At 46.4% G+C, this 19,032-nt stretch overlaps 1 protein-coding gene and 1 pseudogene across 2 annotated transcripts in view; both read right to left on the bottom strand.

Moving 5' to 3' along the window:
- The window catches only part of LOC309548281 (sodium/potassium-transporting ATPase subunit beta-1-like), a 388,713-nt pseudogene that overhangs the window by 83,596 nt on the left and 286,085 nt on the right, over nucleotides 1-19,032 (bottom strand). The window lies entirely within an intron of this gene.
- On the bottom strand, nucleotides 1,734-3,580 carry LOC309547263 (heat shock 70 kDa protein-like). Its single transcript, XM_082247092.1, has one exon. It carries the CDS (start codon nucleotides 3,545-3,547, stop codon nucleotides 2,093-2,095), a length of 1,455 nt encoding a protein of 484 aa, XP_082103218.1. The 5' UTR covers nucleotides 3,548-3,580; the 3' UTR covers nucleotides 1,734-2,092.

Raw genomic sequence — 19,032 nt, 5'->3', positions numbered from 1 at the left:
GTGGTTGCATGTATATGGCAAACAGGTAACGATGACTGATGGGGTGACAGGTGACGATGACTGATGGGTTGACAGGTGACGATGACTGATGGGGTGACAGGTGACAATGACTGATGGGGTGACAGATGGCGATGATTGATGAGGTGACAAGTGACGATGATTGATGGGGTGACAGATGACAATCACTGACGGGGTGACAAGTGACGATGATTGATGGGGTGACAGATGACAATCACTGAGGGGGTGACAAGTGACGATGATTGATGGGGTGACAAGTGACGATCACTGATGGGGTGACAAGTGACGATGATTGATAGGGTGACAGATGACGATGACTGATGGGGTGACGATGACTGATGGGGTGACAGGTGACGATGACTGATGGGGTGACAGGTGACGGTGATTGATGGGGTGACAGGTGACGGGCGATGGTCACCGATGGGTGACTGGTGACGGGCGATGGTGCGCGGCGGTACTGATGGCAGTCTCTGGTGACCGGTGAACTTTAGGCTACGTTCACATGTGAGCGTAGCGATCGCGGGCAGAATCACTGCGATTCTGTCCGCGATCCAGAAATCATTGCAAATCGCGGGACGCCTGTGCGTTGCCCCTGATTTGCAATAGCACCCCCGATGTTGCTGCGATTTCCACCTGCCGAATCACGGTAACATCACGCAAACAACGCATGACGCCCCAAAGAAACTCTTGTACCTTTTTTGGGCGTCATGCAATGTTTGCGCGATGTTACCGCGATTCGGCAGGTGGAAATGGCGGCAACATCGCACAGTGTTTGGGGTGCTATTGTAAATCACGGCAACGCACAGGCGTCCCGCGATTTGCAATGATTTCCGGATCGTGGGCAAAATCGCTGTGATTCTGCCTGCGATCGCTACGCTCACATGTGAACGTTATGGGTGTCAATTTCTGGGCACTGATGAGGTGACTGTTGGGTGACAGGTGCAATTGGGGGGGGCTGAGGACTGTGTGGGGACCTTTATTTTTGTGATTTTACATTTGACATGTGTACAGAGCAGTAACTCACTGTTTCTAGCTCTGCTCTCCTCACACTGGAAACTGTATGAGGAGAGAAGAGCCAGTAACAGTGAGTTACTGCTCTTTGTTTACATTTTGTGATCGGCTGTGAATGGATTCACAGCCGATCACATAGTAAACAGTCACTATCAGTGACTGTTTACTACCGCCGGTGACAGCTGTGTTCCTACGGAACACAGTGCCACCGACATGACCGCGCTGCGCGCCCCCGATCGCGCATGCGCGGTCATCTTGTGGGCGCCTCCATTGTGATCGGCTGTGTCATTGGAACACAGCCGATCACGTGGGAAACAGCCACACCCATTGGCTGTTTCCCCCCTGCCGGTGACGGGGGGTGTCCCGGGGACACCCCGACACCAGCAGTGCAGGGTGGCGCGCACGCGATCGCGCGCCTGCCCTGCTTAAAGTGCCGCCGTCATATGACGGCGGCCCAGAACAATGGTCGCACCGCTCCGCCGTAATATGACGGCGGGCGGGCGGCATCTGGTTAACCTAACCCTGCAACGGTGACCATTCCCAAAATTCACATAAAAGTCCTTCTGTAATAAACACCATGAAGTCTTTAATCCACATCTTCAATGGTAGGTCCAGGGTTGCAGCCCTGTCTGGCCTGAGAACTGCAGCTGGCTCCTGGCATTCCACCTCCTGCTACCCCTTGGTACAGTCTGGAGATGATAGGGTTACATAACCTCTCCAGCTCCTTCTGCTGGTGGACGTACTCCTCTTTCTCAGCCAGCTGGTTCTTGTCCAGCCATGACAGGACCTCATTACACTTATCCACAATGGCCTTCTTATCTGATGCACTAATTTTATTCTTGATATTGTCATCCTCCATTGTGCTCTTCAGATTGAAGACATAGGACTCCAGAGAGTTCTTAGCAGCAACCCTCTCCCTCTGGACATCGTCATCCGCCTTTTACCTTTCTGCCTCCTGCACCATCTTCTCTATTTCCTCTTTGCTCAGTCTGCCTTTGTCATTGGTGATGGTGATTTTGTTTTGCTTTCCTGAGCTTTTTTCCACAGCAGACACATTAAGGATTCAGTTGGCATCAATGTCAAAGGTGACTTCAATTTGTGGCACTCCACGTGGAGCTGGAGGAATGCCAGTCAGTTCAAACTTGCCCAGGAGGTTGTTGTCCTTTGTCATTGCTCTCTCACCCTCGAAGACCTGGATGAGGACACCTGGCTGGTTGTCAGAGTAGGTGCTGAAGATCTGTGTCTGCTTGGTGGGGATGGTGGTGTTGCGTTTAATGAGTACAGTCATCATCCCTCCGGCTGTTTCTAGACCAAGAGAGAGCGGGGCCACATCCAGCAGGAGCAAATCCTGGACCTTCTCAGACTTGTCACCAGTCAGGATGGCAGCTTGTACGGCAGCTCCATAGGCGACAGCTTCATCAGGGTTGATGCTCTTATTTAGCTCCTTCCCATTGAAGAAGTCTTGAAGGAGTTTCTGCACCTTGGGAATACGTGTAGAGCCTCCAACCAGAACAATGTCATGAATCTGAGACTTGTCCAACTTGGCATCTCTCAGGGCCTTTTCAACGGGGTCAAGGGTTCCCCTGAAGAGGTCTGAGCAGAGTTCCTCAAAGCGAGCCCTGGTGATGGACGTGTAGAAGTCAATGCCTTCATACAGAGAGTCAATCTCAATGCTGGCCTGGGTACTGGAGGACAGGGTGCGCTTGGCTCTCTCACAAGCTGTTCTGAGCCTCCTCAGAGCTCTCTTATTCTGGCTGATGTCCTTCTTGTGCTTGCGCTTGAATTCTTCCACGAAATGGTTCACCATTCGGTTGTCAAAGTCTTCTCCACCCAGATGGGTGTCACCTGCTGTAGCCTTTACCTCAAAGACTCCTTCATCAAAAGTGAGGATGGAGACGTCAAATGTGCCACCTCCCAGGTCAAAGATCAGGATGTTGCGTTCACCTCGGCTTCCTTTATCCAAGCCATAAGCAATGGCAGCAGCTGTGGGCTCATTAATGATTCTCAGTACATTTAAACCAGCGATGACCCCAGCATCTTTAGTGGCTTGGCGCTGGGAGTCATTGAAATAGGCTGGCACGGTGATCACAGCATTTCTCACAGGATGGCCAAGGTATGCCTCAGTTGTTTCCTTCATCTTCAACAAGACCATGGAGGAAATTTCCTCAGGAGCAAAGGTTTTCTCTTCTCCTTTGTACTCCACCTTCACTTTGGGCTTTCCACAGTCACTCACCACCTGGAATGGCCAGTGCTTCATGTCAGACTGCACCACGTGGTCATCAAACTTCCTGCCAATCAGTCTCTTGGCATCAAAGACTGTGTTCTGTGGGTTCATGGCCACCTGGTTCTTAGCTGCATCTCTGATCAGTCTCTCTGTGTCAATGAAGGCCAAATAGCTCGGGGTGGTGCGGTTGCCCTGGTCATTGGCGATGATCTCCACCTTGCCATGCTGGAAGGCGCCAACGCAGGAATAAGTTGTGCCCAAATTAATGCCAATTGCAACATCTTTGGGAGCCATCTTCTTGCTGGTGGATGTGTAGATTTCTATAGAATGTCTCTGGGGTGTCCGAAGATCCTTCTTCTCTGTGCTGTATCAGGAATGGAGGTGTGTTCTCCTCTATGAGCTGAGCTCTGTCTTCTCTCTGGGAGTTTTACTATCTGCCTCTCTCTGTGTGGCTCAGCGCTATTTATACTCGCTGGCTCAGCTGTGAGAAAGTTCCTGACCAATCAGGGAGAGTCCTTGGGAAGCAGCTGGAACCTTCCGGAGACTTCCTGGAAGCATCAGCCAATCAGCTCTGACCTGAGACTACGTCATCGCCTTTAGATGATTCCTGAAGGTACAGGAAGGTTTGGGGCAGATCTCTGCTGTCTGAACAGAAATAACCCTTTCATGACTTGCAGCACCCCGGTGGTTGGGATTAACCCTTTCCATTTATAATGATTACCTAGTGGCTGAATACAAGTAACCATTTGTTGGCTAATGGTTACCTGGGGAGTGGATAACCAACAGCTCAATAAAGCGATAAAGAGTAATAAAGCTAACCTTTTCATGACTGATGGTTATCTGGTGGCTAGACAAAATTAACACTTTCACAACTAATGTCTCTCATATGATTTAACACTTTATGACCAGCATCTCCTTAGTGGCTGTACACGGATCCACTGTTTTATGAAAAATGGCTCCCCTGTGGCTGGATAGAATTAACCCTTCCATGACTATCAACTCCCTATTGACTGAATACCATTAACCCTTTCATGAGTAATTTCTCCCAGGTGGCCTGGATATTATTAACCCTTTCATGACTCAGCTCCCTAATGGCTGGATATTATTAACCTTTTCATGACTAACATCCCTAATGGCTGGATGGGATTAACCCTCTAATTTCCTAAGGGTCTGTGTTGGCTGGATAAGATTTACTTATTTATGAGGAAAGGTTTTCTGATGGGTGAGAATTATTAACCCTATCATGACTAGTGGCTTCCTATGTCTGTATATGTTTGACCCATTTTGTGGCTAGCAGTAGCTCTTTGGTGGCTGTTTGTTTTGTCCATGTCCTCCCTGGTGGCAGTATACAGACTCCCAGGCATGTGATCCCTTTCCTCACTATCGGCTTCTTCCCAATGTCTGTGTTTTTATTAGTATTTAATGTAAGTATCTTCCACCCTTCCAATCGATGAACCCGCTGCAATGGCTCCCACTGTGCTGCAAAGTAGAGATGGTCTTGCAGTTCGCCCAGCGGTCGGTTCGTGGCAAACTTTGCTCGTTCGCTGTCCGCCGATCATGCGAACATATGGCGATGTTCGCGGCCGCCATATTCTTTTACATTGTGAAGAACTTTGACCCATGACACATCCATCAGGTGGTTCAGGACAGCCAATTGAGACATTTCAGCACATGGACATACCCCCTACCTTATAAATAGACCTGACCTGGCTGCCATTTTACATTCTGCCTTTTGTCAGTGTAGGGAGAGGTTTGCTGTGGGGAGCAGGGACAGATTGTCAGTGACACAAATCGCTCGGTAATAGGTTCACAAAAGTCCTTTTAAGGACTGGTATAGGTGTACTGTCTATATTCTGTCTTTTGTTAGTGTAGGGAGAGGTTGCTGTGGGGAGCAGGGACAGACTGTCAGTGCCGGTTCACACTGATGCGATCACAGAGATCGCATGTAATTTGGAGCGCACTGCTCCTAAAATTACATGCAATGTCTGTACGGTGCAAATTCAGCCATACACTTTGTATGGCTGAATTCACACCGCAATCGCAGTGAACACGCACAGGACCCTTTTTTTGGTCCGCAGCAGAATCGGATTGCATGGTGGTTCACACCAGTGCGAACCGATTCTGTGCAAACTGTCAGATCGCACTGCGATATGCAATCTGAGCTGGGGGTGTCGTTAACTTCGAATTGACACCCCCAGCGTATCGCATATGGCAGTGTGAACTGCCTGTGCTGCGGATGCGATGCGGGAACACTCAGATATATTCGCAGTGTTCCCGCATCGCATCAGTGTGAACTGGCACTGAGTGACACAAATCGCTCGGTAATAGGTCCACAAAAGCCCTTTAAAGGACTGGTATAGGTGTACTATTGTTTGGTGTGCAGTATATAGGGGTGTAATACACTTATAATATACTTTCTAATATAGAAAGCATATTATAGTGTATTTAGGTACTGCAGAAATGTTGCCTCTTTCACTGCGTTAACTCTGCTACACACACAGTGACAAAAGTTACTAGAAAATATTTTTCATAACTGGTGTGATAAACCAGTGGCACCCTAAAAGACAGATTGAAGCGGGTTGTTATATACCTTCTTCCACATATACTGCGCTTCTCTAGAGACTTTTGTCACAGGGTCATTTTAAAAAATGACAGGCAGAGAAAGAGGCAGGCCATTGCGCAGGGGTGGTAGGGGTAGGGCAGGAGCCCCAGGCTGGAGCCAAATTGGGAAGTTGAAGAAGGTGCATTCGATTACGTCAAAGGACGCACCAGACTTGGTTGAGTGGCTCACTCAGCCTTCCTCTTCTGCACCCTCCTCATCCTCTCTGCACCCTCTTCACTCTCTGCTGTGTGCACCCCCAAAGACACCACCACCATATACCCTCTGCTTGAGTCACAGGAATTGTTTTCTGATCTCCATCACAAGACATTTACGATGCGCAGCCATTCTTGGCATCGGATCAGGAAGAGGAGATAGCAACAGCCGCCACTCAGCACTCTGACGACAGTACCCAGATCAGCTGAAGGAGGTTGGTCCCCGCTGTTGCTGCGTTCTCTGAAATCTCTAATGTTAGTGGTGGGGAAAGTGACGGCGATGATGCAGAGGCAAAATTTGTGCAAGTAAGGGGGAGAACCAGCGCTATGGATAATTCCCAGAGACTTTTATTACATAGGTTGCAGCCAACAACCAACCCCTAAAAATAGGGGTCAAGTATAATATAAAGGTGGAGGGTAGTTGGAAACGGCGCTACCTGTTATATATATAGTAAAGACAAATAGTGTATCCAGACCGTGTATTAAAATATGTGCAAATTAAAGTGCCAGTGCAAAGAATTATGTGCATACGGGAAAAAACGTGCAAATAAAAATTGTATGGTGTATGGCTGGATAATTAAAAAATCACAAAGTGCTGGTGAATATATTTAATGTGACAAGATATGGTAATATGTGTATAAACAATAAATGCTATTAAAAGCTATTAAAATACTATTGAAAAACGTGTACACGAATGTGCTTTAACAATAAACTAGGACGTGAAAAATAAATAGATAAAAGGTGATAGTGGTGAGCTTTGGTTGCTTATGTCCCAACTTCCACTAGAGGTCGCACTCACCCCTCAGCAAAGGTGATAATCCTGGCTGCAAAGGGTAAGGCAAAAAACTTCCCAGATCTGGCACCAATGTATCCTTACGGACCGGTGTATCCCATCTTAGTATAATGGATGAACATCAGCGGTGCGACTGTCCATAGCAAACACGCTCTAACAGTAGTGGTACACGCCCAACGTGTATACGACCAATCAGCCCCTTGATAATCGACGATTGGTCGTAAACACGTTGGGCGTGTACCACTACTGTTAGAGCGTGTTTGCTATGGACAGTCGCACCGCTGATGTTCCTCCATTATACTAAGATGGGATCCACTGGTCCGTAAGGATACATTGGTGCCAGATCTGGGAAGTTTTTTTGCCTTACCCTTTGCAGCCAAAATTTCTGCAGTACCCAAATACACTATTACGAAAGTATATTGTTATATACAGGTAACACCCACGCTTCAGTCTGTCGTTTTGGGGGGCCACTGGTCTATCACTCCAGTTATAATACTTTTTTCTAATTGCGTTTTTCACTCTTTGTAGTTGTAGTATCGCTGCAGAACCGCGAACCGGTCACAATGCTACACAATACAAATCCACTATAATATGCTTTCTATATTTATACAGCATTGCAACTTCCTTATCTTCCTGCTCCTCGAACGGCTTGATCAATGACACGACGCAATGCACGCTCCAGAAAGAAGACATAAGGTACGATGTCACTAATGACGCCCTGGCTGCGACTGACCAGTTTGGTGAGCTCATCAAATGGCCGCAGAAGTCTGCATGTGTCGCGCATGAGCAGCCACTGGCGCGGTGAAAAAAACCCAAGCTCCCCAGAACCTGTCCTGCCACAGAGTTCGTACAGGTAGTCATTAACTGCACGTTTCTGCTGGAGCAGCCTATCAAGCGTATACAAGGTTGAGTTCCATCACGTCGGACAGTGACAAGTAAGACGTCTGAAGGGCAGGTTGTGTCGCTGCTGAATGTCAGCAAGGCGATCCATGGCTGTGTAAGATCTTCTGAAATGGGCCAAGATTTTCCTGGCCTGCCGCAAGACCTCCTGGACCCCAGGGTATTTGACAACGAATCGCTGCACGAACAAGTTCAGGACGTGTGCCATGCATGGCATGTGTGTAATTTTGCCCTGTTTCAGCGCGCTCAGCAGATTGCCACCGTTGTCGCACACCACTTTACCAACTGTCAAATTGAGCGGTGTTAGCCACTTGATGAAAACGAATTTATGCAGCGCTAGCTCAAATAAAGTGTTAAGTGCTGTGATATAAATACAATGTTCAATATTTTATAAAGTGCACACTGTATGATCAAATATAAAAAAATGCTAAGTGCTTAAAAATATCTGAGCAATAACAAACAAATATATATAGTAGTGCACAATAAACAAATAGGTGGTTAGAAATAGTCCAAATAAATATTCAGTGCTTGAAAAGAGTCCTTAAAGTGATCCAATTAAGGTGCCAAATAATTAAGGTGCTTGCAGAGTGATATGGTGCCCCTCAAGGTTCCCCACTCACCAGATTGCAGATAATCATAGACCTTCAAAATTATTGCACATTGCCCGGGATCTTTACAGGACCAGAACTTCTCCTATGTAGCCTTGGAACTTTTTGGGTCAGCTTCCGCTATTCAAATGGACTTTTATTAGACCATCAGCTCACCCCCTCCTTGCACAGTGTCAGCAGCACGGCTGTAGCTGTGCTAGTGTGCTCTGCCTCTGGGTTCTCTGAGCAGACGGCACTGGACATGTGGGGGAATCTAAGAATGAGGGCACAGATGGAATGTACAGGAGACTTCTGGGGGAAATAGAAAAAAGAGTTTGGAAGCTGTAGTGGGACAGTCACTGCTGTGTTCAGGTATGTAACAGGCATGAGACGAAATGGGCCAAGATTTTCCTGGCCTGCCGCAAGACCTCCTGGACCCCAGGGTATTTGACAACGAATCGCTGCACGAACAAGTTCAGGACGTGTGCCATGCATGGCACGTGTGTAATTTTGCCCTGTTTCAGCGCGCTCAGCAGATTGCCACCGTTGTCGCACACCACTTTACCAACTGTCAAATTGAGCGGTGTTAGCCACTTATCTGCCTGTGAATGCAAAACTGAAAGGGGTGCAGGACCAGTGTGGCTCTTGGCTTCCAGGCACAACAGACGCAGCACAGCATGGCAACGTCTCACCTGGCAGGCCGAATAGGTTCTGGGGATCTTGGGCGGCGCAGAGGAAAAGGAGGAGTCAGCCGAGGAGGAGAGGGAGGATGGAGTAGAAGGAGGAGAAGAAGAGGCAGGCCTGCATGCAATCCGTGGCGGTAAAATCAAATCTACACGGGTGCCACGGGTTACATGCTTGACGGCCTTTAGAAGGTTCACCCAGTGGGCAGTAAAAGTTATATACCTTCCCTGTTTGCTAGACCACATGTCTGCGGTCAGATGTATCTTGGCACCAACAGTGTGTGCCAGAGATACATTCACTTGCCACTGAACATGGCCATATAGCTCTGGGATGCTCTTCTGCGAGAAATATTTTCTTCCTGGGACCTTCCATAGTGGTGTTCCAATGGTCACAAAGTTTCGAAAGGCCTCCGAAAAATAGTTTATATGGCAGTAGTTGGCGGGCTATCAGTTCCAACAAGCCAGCGGTCAACCATTGGGCAAGAGGGTTATCCGGCATCATCATTTTTTTACGCTCGAACATTTGAGCCACGGAAGCCTGCCTTTTTCTAGAAAAACGTGAGGACGGCATGATGGAAGGTGGAGTGGAGGACAATTGTGAGGAGAAGGAGAAGAGGCTGGATGGTGAGAGCCTGGAGTGTGCGGGTTCTGACGGCGTTGCTCCCACTGGGCTCGGTGATGGGAGTCCAGGTCCCTTCTTAGGCCCCTTTCACACAGGCGGACCATTCAGATCCGCCTGTCCGTTTTTTTTGGTGGATCTGAACGGTCCCCCCATGCATGGAAACCCTATTTTCCATCCGTCCAGCAGATCGTCCCTAGGGGAGTGTTGGGCTTACCGCGACTTATGCGTTGACTGCAACCTGCAACGGCTCCAGCATCAGGGAATGCATAGACCTACAGGTGTCCAACTACATTGGGTTAACGGCCGATGTGGACGCTCTGAGAATTGATGAACCCCTGGACTACTGGATGGGCAGGCTTGACCTCTGGCCAGAGCTTGCACAATTTGCAATGGAACTGTTGGCTTGCCCCTTGTCCAGTGTCCTGTCCGAAAGGACGTTCAGTGCAGCAGGGGGGATCGTGAGCTCATGACAGTGTTGACTACCTCACATTTCTAAAAATGAATGAGGCATGGATCTCGGAGGAATTCAAAACATGTGACCAGTAGACCATGTTTGATTCAAATTTCTCATGACAGGCCACAAATATCTGCCACCACCCATAACAATTCATGATCCCTGTCTTAGGTAAATACAGCGTCATAAAAGGCCTTTTATGTCCGTTGAATGCCTAATTGCTACAGTCTGTCCCAGCTCCACACAGCAACCTCTCCCTACACTGACAAAAGAGTTTTGTGGACCTATTAACTAGAGACTTGTGTCACTATAGAGTCTGTCCCTGCTCCACACAGCAACCTCCAGCCACAGAATACAATGCCTGTGGGATAATTTTTGGGGCCTGTACTGGCTGACACTTACTTCTGTATCCTGTGAATGCCTAATGTACCTCCAGTCACAGAATACAAAGTTCTTTGCTGTCAGGTGAATGCCTGTGGGCTAATTTTTGGGGCCTGTACTGGCCGACACTTACTTCTGTATCCTGTCAATGCCTAATGTACGTCCAGCCACAGAATACAAAGTTCTTTGCTGTCAGGTGAACTCCTGTTGGCTAATTTTTGTGGCCTGTACTGGCCGACACTTACTTCTATATCCTGTCAATGCCTAATGTACCTCCAGCCACAGAATACAAAGTTCTGTGCTGTCAGGTGACCGCCTGTTGGCTAATTTTTGGGGCCTGTACTGGCCGCACTTACTTCTGTATCCTGTCAATGCCTAATGTACCTCCAGCCACAGAATGCAAAGTTCTTTGCTGTCAGGTGAACGCATGTTGGCTAATTTTTGGGGCCTGTACTGGCCGACACTTACTTCTTTATCCTGTGAATGCCTAATTTTTCAGACTGGCATTGAAAATCAATGGGTCTGTAAACATTCCGCTAAATTGTGGAACGGATGCGGACCCATTTTACAGACGTGTGAATGGACGTATTTGACATTTATTTACCGGCTGCTGTCAGTTCTGGCTGATTTAAAAAAAAAATAAATACATTTTTTGGCTGGGGAAAAAAAAAATTTATGGCAACTTTTCTAATAGTAATACTTCTGGCATGTCAGTGTCCATGTTGTGGGACTATGTGTGCACAGCTAGTAGGTATTTTATGGCTGCAAATATGACCTGGAGGTTTTTAATGTTCGCCTGCTATTAAAGTGAATGGGGTCCGCCGCGAACTTGCGGTTCGTGAACATTTGAGAAAGTTTGCGGATCGTGTTCACGAACTGCCCCGTCCGATGTTCGTCCATCACTACTGCAAGGTACTGTCTACAAACCCACCAACATTCGTGCTGCTTTCCCCCACTAATGGAGCCATTTCCATAGAGGTTACCTAATTATGAGGCCAGATTTAATGCTCCAAAAGTTCCTGCAACCCTTCCAAACTATGTGCCATACCCAAACATTTAAAAAATTCCATACAAGGTTGCCTGAAAACCCTCCTTTCTGTATATCTTTACAGCTCTGTCAGGTACCTGTATGCAAATATCTACAAGAGCCTTTCTACAAGACAGCCCAGTATAGCATTTTATAAGTGCCTCCTGCTCTCCCAAACTAAGTGCAGGCTCCAGGTACCCAGCAGTAATGTCTATAATATCCATCAGTTGTACATGCATAAAACAAGTTTTTGTTCTTCAGTTTGGATGTTTTTTAGTCTCCAATTTGGATTTGGTTTCTTTTATGGGAAATTGTGTCTCTCCTGGATGGGGCAGATCTGGCTAAACTGTAATGACATGATGGGGTTGGGGAGTTGCAAGTAGCACTGTGGTATCAAGGGATGTCTTAATGATGACACATAGTTTATCAAGGCAGAAGTCACTTTTAAAAGCACTAAACCTGGGTGTGAAATTCAGCATCTACTCGGTGCTATGACTTCCCTTTGGGGTGCAGGAGGATCCAAACATGTTGTTTGCAGGCAGCACTGTATGCTGTTAGGAAGGTGGGAGATCCTTTAGTAATGGGAGTGTTAATATTGGGACTCCATATTCTCCAGGAAGGAAGAATTCACACAATCAGGCACCAGGGAGCTGCTGCTAGTCATTAAAGGGTTACTAATTTCCCTCTTGTAGTGATTCCAGTGATTGGGCGTATCCTATCCAGTCCCCGGTGAGCTTTCAGCCCTGAAATAGTTAAATATCCTTATACACCAGGAAAGTACAGCTTAGGAAAGGGTTAATTATAGAGACATGGGGGGGGGGGGGGTTGCACGTGTTACTCTGTATCAATAACATTGATTTGTAATCCATTCCATCTATACATACAGGGGTGTGGAATTTTAAGTTCAGAAGTTCAGAACTCAGAGATGGCAACGGTAGAACAAAAACTTTAAATCTTGGAAGGTAGAGGTCCCTTCTACTTGTAGATGATCACTGAACAAAATTAGAGTGTTAGAAAGTTAAGTCTTCGAGAGTGTAAAAGTCAGCCGCCATCTGGCTGGAGGAGAAGAGCTGCTATTACATTACACAGAGTAAGCCCAGTGGTTAGAGCTGAAAACTACAGAGTGTAAAGTTGTAAGTACTAAACTTGACGATGGATCCCTACTTCTCGTTAACAAGCACTGAACAAAAACAGAACATTAAAGCGTTCACTTTTGGACTGTCGTAGCACGTTCAACTCTACTTTTTATTTAGTCCTAACCTAACTGCAACACTTTAACATTCTGTGCCCTCGAGTAATCAGCTTCGTATGAAAAGGACATCAGCTGTCCTGCTTCAGAACTTCCAAATACATTTCCACAACAGAACATCAAAAATAATTCTGCATGGAGAAAGTGAAATGTAGAGCTATCCATTCAAGACATGAGAATCTACTCGCCCAACCCCGGGGCACCAACATCGAGCTTTATTGAGGCCAGACGTGCGACCTGCCAAAGAAAAACTCTGCATGTAAATGGTCTTTTAAAATGAAAAAAATAATTTAGTTTCTCTTAGTTCTTGGTCTATCGGCCAGCTTCATACTTGCAAATATTTGGCTCGCTGTTGAGGTGCAGACTGAATGATCCCAATGGGCGAGTATGAGAATCGGCACTGGCAGGTAATATCTGCAGCCCAAGTTAAAATTGCCATGGCCATAAAGCAAAACATCGCAACCAAGGCATGTGTACAACCCTGTCAGGCCATAATGGAAGAATTTGGATGGTTGGCCTGGGGGCAGTAAATCTTCGCATTAGCCTCTCAATGTTACCGTCCCCAGGCCGTCTCTATAATTTGATTTGAGGTAAAGAACTCATATTATCGTTTGTTGAAATTTTGAACAAACACCGTCCCTCTTGGATCATCATCTTAGTGTGTTCAACATTGTTGATCAGAAAGTGTGCGAGTCGCAATGACTACACAAGGGCAGCAGAGAGCTCCACTTGATATACAATAGCAATATATTTGACAGCGCCTGTCTGCCCAGCCAGGACTATCAAGAGCAACTCAAACACTTTGAGTTGGCCATTGCTGCAGTGGAAATCGCCAAGCAAGTCCACACATTTCTTCACCTCCACCACCAAATGCTCTGCTGTAAAGAGAAGTGGAGGAAGATGACGGGACTTCTGTATGACCGATGTCAAACCCTGACGTTGTGTACAAGAAGACGACGACCTTCCCATGATACAGCAAACTGCTGATTACTTCAACCAGCTGTTGAACCTGACGGAGAAAGGTTACTTGAAAATGAAATTGAAACATGTCTTATTATTCTGAATTATCTCAACTCTCGCATGAGAGCCGATAAAACATAACCGCATCGCTTCCATCTTCAGTGCCTGCGGCTAATCAGCTTTGTATGCCGGAAGCACCAAAAGAACATAAGCCGTCCTGCTGCAGAACCCTCCGGATACTTTAACTTACTGGGCCAGCAAGAATAATTTCCCACCAAAAGAAAGAGAAAGAGGGAGAGATCCATGATCATCCATCCAAATCTCTATTCAAGGCATGAGAATCTATTATCCCAACATCGGTGCATCAAAAGCAAGATTGAAAGAGCCCAGACACGCTACCTGCTAAAGATAAACTCTGTATGTAGATGGATAGTTATTAAGCATATGCAACCAACATCCCAAAATGTTGTCTGTCTGTGTCAGGATCAAAGCTCTGCTATGTCCTGGATGGAAGCAGTCTGGTGGTGGCCTATTTAGGGTACAGAGAAATACAATCAATGTGTTTTTGGAGCTTTCTTTTGAGCTCATTCAATGTAGGCCTTGTTTAGTTTTAAATATTCCCCCATTGAGATTGACTTTGGAAGCATGTGACAGTATATATTTATATGTATTGTTACAGTATCCAAGAATCACTGCCTTCAGAGGACAGCTTTGCTCCCCTCTTGGTGTTTTTCTGCGATAATAAAAGTAAGTATTAGCTATCTTTAGGAAAGCTGAGGCGTTACAGCAGGAATGTTATCCTGTTCATTTGTTGTTTAATTGTTTATCCAGAATTGGGTCCTTATACTTCTCTCTGCGGGAGACTCTGCAATGGTCTTGGCTCCACCAGTTTGGGCACATCAAACTCATATGAACAGACTCTCTATCATACACATCAGTGGGTTCTACCCTGTCATTAGGTATGAAGCCCAAACTTACTCTGGGGAATCCCTGCTGTGGTGTTGTGGGAGGAATGTATGTGTGTGGGGTTTTATTTCATGTTGTGTTGCAATGTATGAAATCCATTAATGTGTAGGTCTTTATTTTGTGTTATTTTGTATGCTAAACTGTCTGTATATGCATACCTTTTTTGTTTAGAAAGTTGGAAGTTACTGCGCATTTTTTCCTGAAGAAGCCTACACGGCAGACCATGTCGAAATGAGAGCGCAAAAACATCTAAACATCTTCCTAACTTCACAACTTTGTATGGTGACACAATGACATGTCAATGATTTTATGGATTTGTGTTTTTGAGAAATATTTATGTTTTAACAGTGGTGTATGTTGGTGATATTACTTGATAAATTTTAGCACCTTAAAAGTCCTGCATCTCTCTTTGTCTTTGTCTGTATGTAGATAGCATTTTGAAACAGAATAAAGACATTTAAAAATAGAACAAATTGTACTTTTTTTCTTTTTACACCAGTGCTGCAGAAAATTAATTGATTCAAATGTAAAAAAAAGTTTCATATGAATTTTACGTATACAATATGGAAGCTATGACACATCTCAGGAGAAGAGACCGCAGTTCCCCTTTATCTTCATTGGAGGAGAGGGGTGCAGACCTTGATGTGAATGGAGTGCGAATTAATGATTCTTCTCTGAGCAGGTTTGGCCTGTCGCCCTCCATCCTCCATAGTATAATGGTTAGAGCTGCAAGCTACTGCATGTAAAAACGCAATTTCAAATCTCAATGATGGTGGTAATAGTGCAGAACGTTAGCAGAAACGTTGTTGGTATGGAGCCCTTCTTCTCGTTGATGAGCTCTAAACATAAATGGAACATTAACATGTTCAGATTTAGGAAATGTAAAAGTGGGGCACCGATTGGCTAGAGGTAAAGAGCTGTGATTATGTTACACTGAGATATGAACCAACTCCTTTACTACTGCCTTGTCATCATAGCGTGTTCCCTGCTGTTTGAACAGTCCACATGTGAGCAGCAATGACTGCATAACAACACCAGAGGACAGCAGAGAGCCCCTCCTGATATATACGAGCGTGAGACTGGGCCGCATCTGTCCGCCAAGCTCGCACCATCACCAACCCCAACTTCCTGACATCAAGCATCTTAATGACTCCGAATTGGCCATTGCTGCCTTGGAAATCGCACACCAAGTCCACAAATTTTTTCACCTGTACCGCCAACAGCTCCACTATAAACGGGAGAAGTGGAGGAAGATGATAGAAATTCTGTATGATTGGTGTCAGTCTCTCTCAGGTTGCATACAAGAAGACGCATACATCTACCATCCCATGATACAGCAAATTGCATATTACTTCAACCAGCTGGGAACCTGGTGAAGAGAAGGGAGTACAGAAGTATTGATGTGAGATGAGATCTCCACTTGTCTTTTAAATTTAAGAGCAAAATGAAATAAACAGAAAAATGTCCCTTTCTCTGGTGTGACCAGCGATCAACTAGAGAAAAATTACAATTACTACAGAGGGAAAGCTCTAATTTTATTCTGTGATTTGTCCAGTTCATCATCACACTAAAATTATATTTCTGGTACAAAATAAAATGAAGTTTTTTACAAATAAAATAAATAGAAACAACTAAATAACAAAAGTGAAAAAAAAACTAAAAAGAAAAAAAAAAAAACACTTTTGCAGGTAGGATAAAAAATGTTTCCAACTTCAATGACAAAAGGACAGAGTTCTCCCTTACCTTCACCTTCACCTTCACCTTCACCTTCACCGTACTACAAAAAGATTGAAGCTGCTGCCCTGCATCCTCCATAGCCTGATGGTTAGTATTGCGCTCTACAGTATGAGGAGTCATGAGTTTGAATCTCAGGAATGCCGTCAAAAGATAAAGGTATACCAGAGACTTTTCTTATACGGGCCCCTCCTTGTCGATGAGCACAAAGCATAAATGGAATGGGAGGAGCTCAGGCTGGAGGAGGAGTTGTGTCGGAGACAAAGGCATTAAAGACACCGGCATCGGAGCAGACAAAAACAGAAGACACAGGCATCGGAGGCACCAGCATTGGGCAGACCGACATCAGAGACAAAGGCATTGGAGACACACGGGCAAAGGAGAAAAAGGCTTCGGAGACAACTGAATCAGACAAACCAATATTGAATAGACAGGAATCAGAGACACCGGCATCGGGCTTAAAGTCATTGGAGACACAGGCATCGGGCTTAAAGGCATTGGAGACACCGGCATCAGAGACACACGGACATAGGAGAAAAAGAAATCGGGCTTACAGGCATCGAGCGGACAGGAATCGGAGACACTGGCATAAGGCAGACAGAAATCAGAGACAAAGGCATCGGGCTTAAAGGCATCGGAGACACTGGCATCGGGCAAACAGGAATCTGAGACACCGGCATCGGGCTTAAAGTTATTGGAGACACCGGCATCGGGCTTAAAGTCATTGGAGACACCGGCATCAGGCTTAAAGTCATTGGAGACACCGGCATCGGGCTTAAAGGCATTGGAGACACCGGCATCGGGCAGACAGGAATCTGAGACACCGGCATCGGGCTTAAAGGCATTGGAGACACTGGCATCGGGGACAGGAATCGGCATCAGAGACACACGGACATAGGAGAAAAAGAAATCGGGCTTACAGGCATCGAGCGGACAGGAATCTGAGACACCCGGGATAAGGCAGACAGAAATCAGAGACAAAGGCATCGGGCTTAAAGGCATTGGACACACCGACATTGGGCAGACAGGAATTTGAGACACCGGCATCGGGCTTAAAGTCATTGGAGACACCGACATCAGGCTTAAAGTCATTGGAGACACTGGCATCGGGCTTCAAGGCATTGGAGACACCGGCATCGGGCTTAAAGGCATTGGAGACACTGACATCGGGCAGACAGGAATCTGAGACACCGGCATCGGGCTTAAAGTCATTGGAGACACCGACATCAGGCTTAAAGGCTTTGGAGACACCGGCATTGGGCAGACAGGAATCTGAGACACCGGCATCAGGCTTAAAGTCATTGGAGATGCCGGCATCAGGCTTAAAGTCATTGGAGACACCGGCATCGGGCTTAAAGGCAAATAGAGACGCTGGCATCGGGCAGACAGGAATCTGAGACACCGGCATCGGGCTTAAAGGCATTGGAGACACCGACATCAGGGACATGAATCGGCATCAGAGACACACGGACATAGGAGAAAAAGAAATCGGACTTACAGGCATCGAGCGGACAGGAATCTGAGACACCGGCATAAGGCAGACAGAAATCAGAGACAAAGGCATCGGGCTTAAAGGCATTGGAGACACCGGCATCGGGCAGACAAAAATCAGAGACATTAGCATCAGGCACACAGGAGACACATTGACATAGGAGAAAAAGGCATTGGGTTTACAGGTATCGGAGACAAAGGCATCGAAGATACACGGGCATAGGAGAAAAAGGCATTGGAGACACCAGCATCAGGCAGAAAAGCATCAGAGACATGGGCATCTTAGACACAGGCATCGGGCAGACAGAAATCAGAGACAAAGGCATCAGAGACACACAGATATACGTGAAAAAGGCACACTGACATCGGACAGACAGGAATCGGAAACAAAGTGATTGGAGACACATGGGCATAGGAGAAAAAGGCATCGAAGACACAGGCATCAGACAGACAAGCATGGGAGACAACGGCATCTTAGACACAGGTATCATGCAGACAGGAATCAGAGACAAAGGCCTTAGAGACATACAGATATAGGAGAAAAAGGCATCAGAGACACCGGTATCAAGTAGACAGGAATCGGAGGCACACGGCACGGGCATAAGAGCAAAAGCCATCGGGCACACATGCAATTGAAGGCATTGGAGTCACAGGCATCAGAGAGACTGGCATCAGAGACACCAGTATTGGGCAGACAAGCGTCCAGGGACACAGGCATTGGAGACCCAAGCGTTTGAAAAAACAGGCATAGGAGACACAGCCACTGGGCCCACTGGCATCGATGACACCAGCGTTGGGTAGACAAGCAAAAGGCATAGCAGAAAAAGGCACTGGGCACACCGGCTTCAGGGACACTGGCATTGGAAAAACAGGCATCGGCAACACTGGCATCAAGCATACGGGCATCGGGACACAGGGGTAAAGGGGACATGGGCACTGGGCACACCGGTGTCGGACACATGGGAAATCTGCAGCCCAAGTTACAATTGCCATTGCTATAAAGCAAAGCATCAAAGCCATGGGCATGTGTACAGTCTTGTTAGGCCATAATGTAAGAATTCGGATGGTTCGCTGGGCCATTTGTATATAAAAAAGCCCTTATTAACATTGAAGTGCTC

Source organism: Pelophylax lessonae, assembly GCF_965119305.1.
Source record: "Pelophylax lessonae genome assembly, chromosome: 2".
NCBI classification, from domain to species: Eukaryota; Metazoa; Chordata; class Amphibia; order Anura; family Ranidae; genus Pelophylax; species Pelophylax lessonae.
This window is presented reverse-complemented; position numbering and strand designations above follow the sequence as displayed.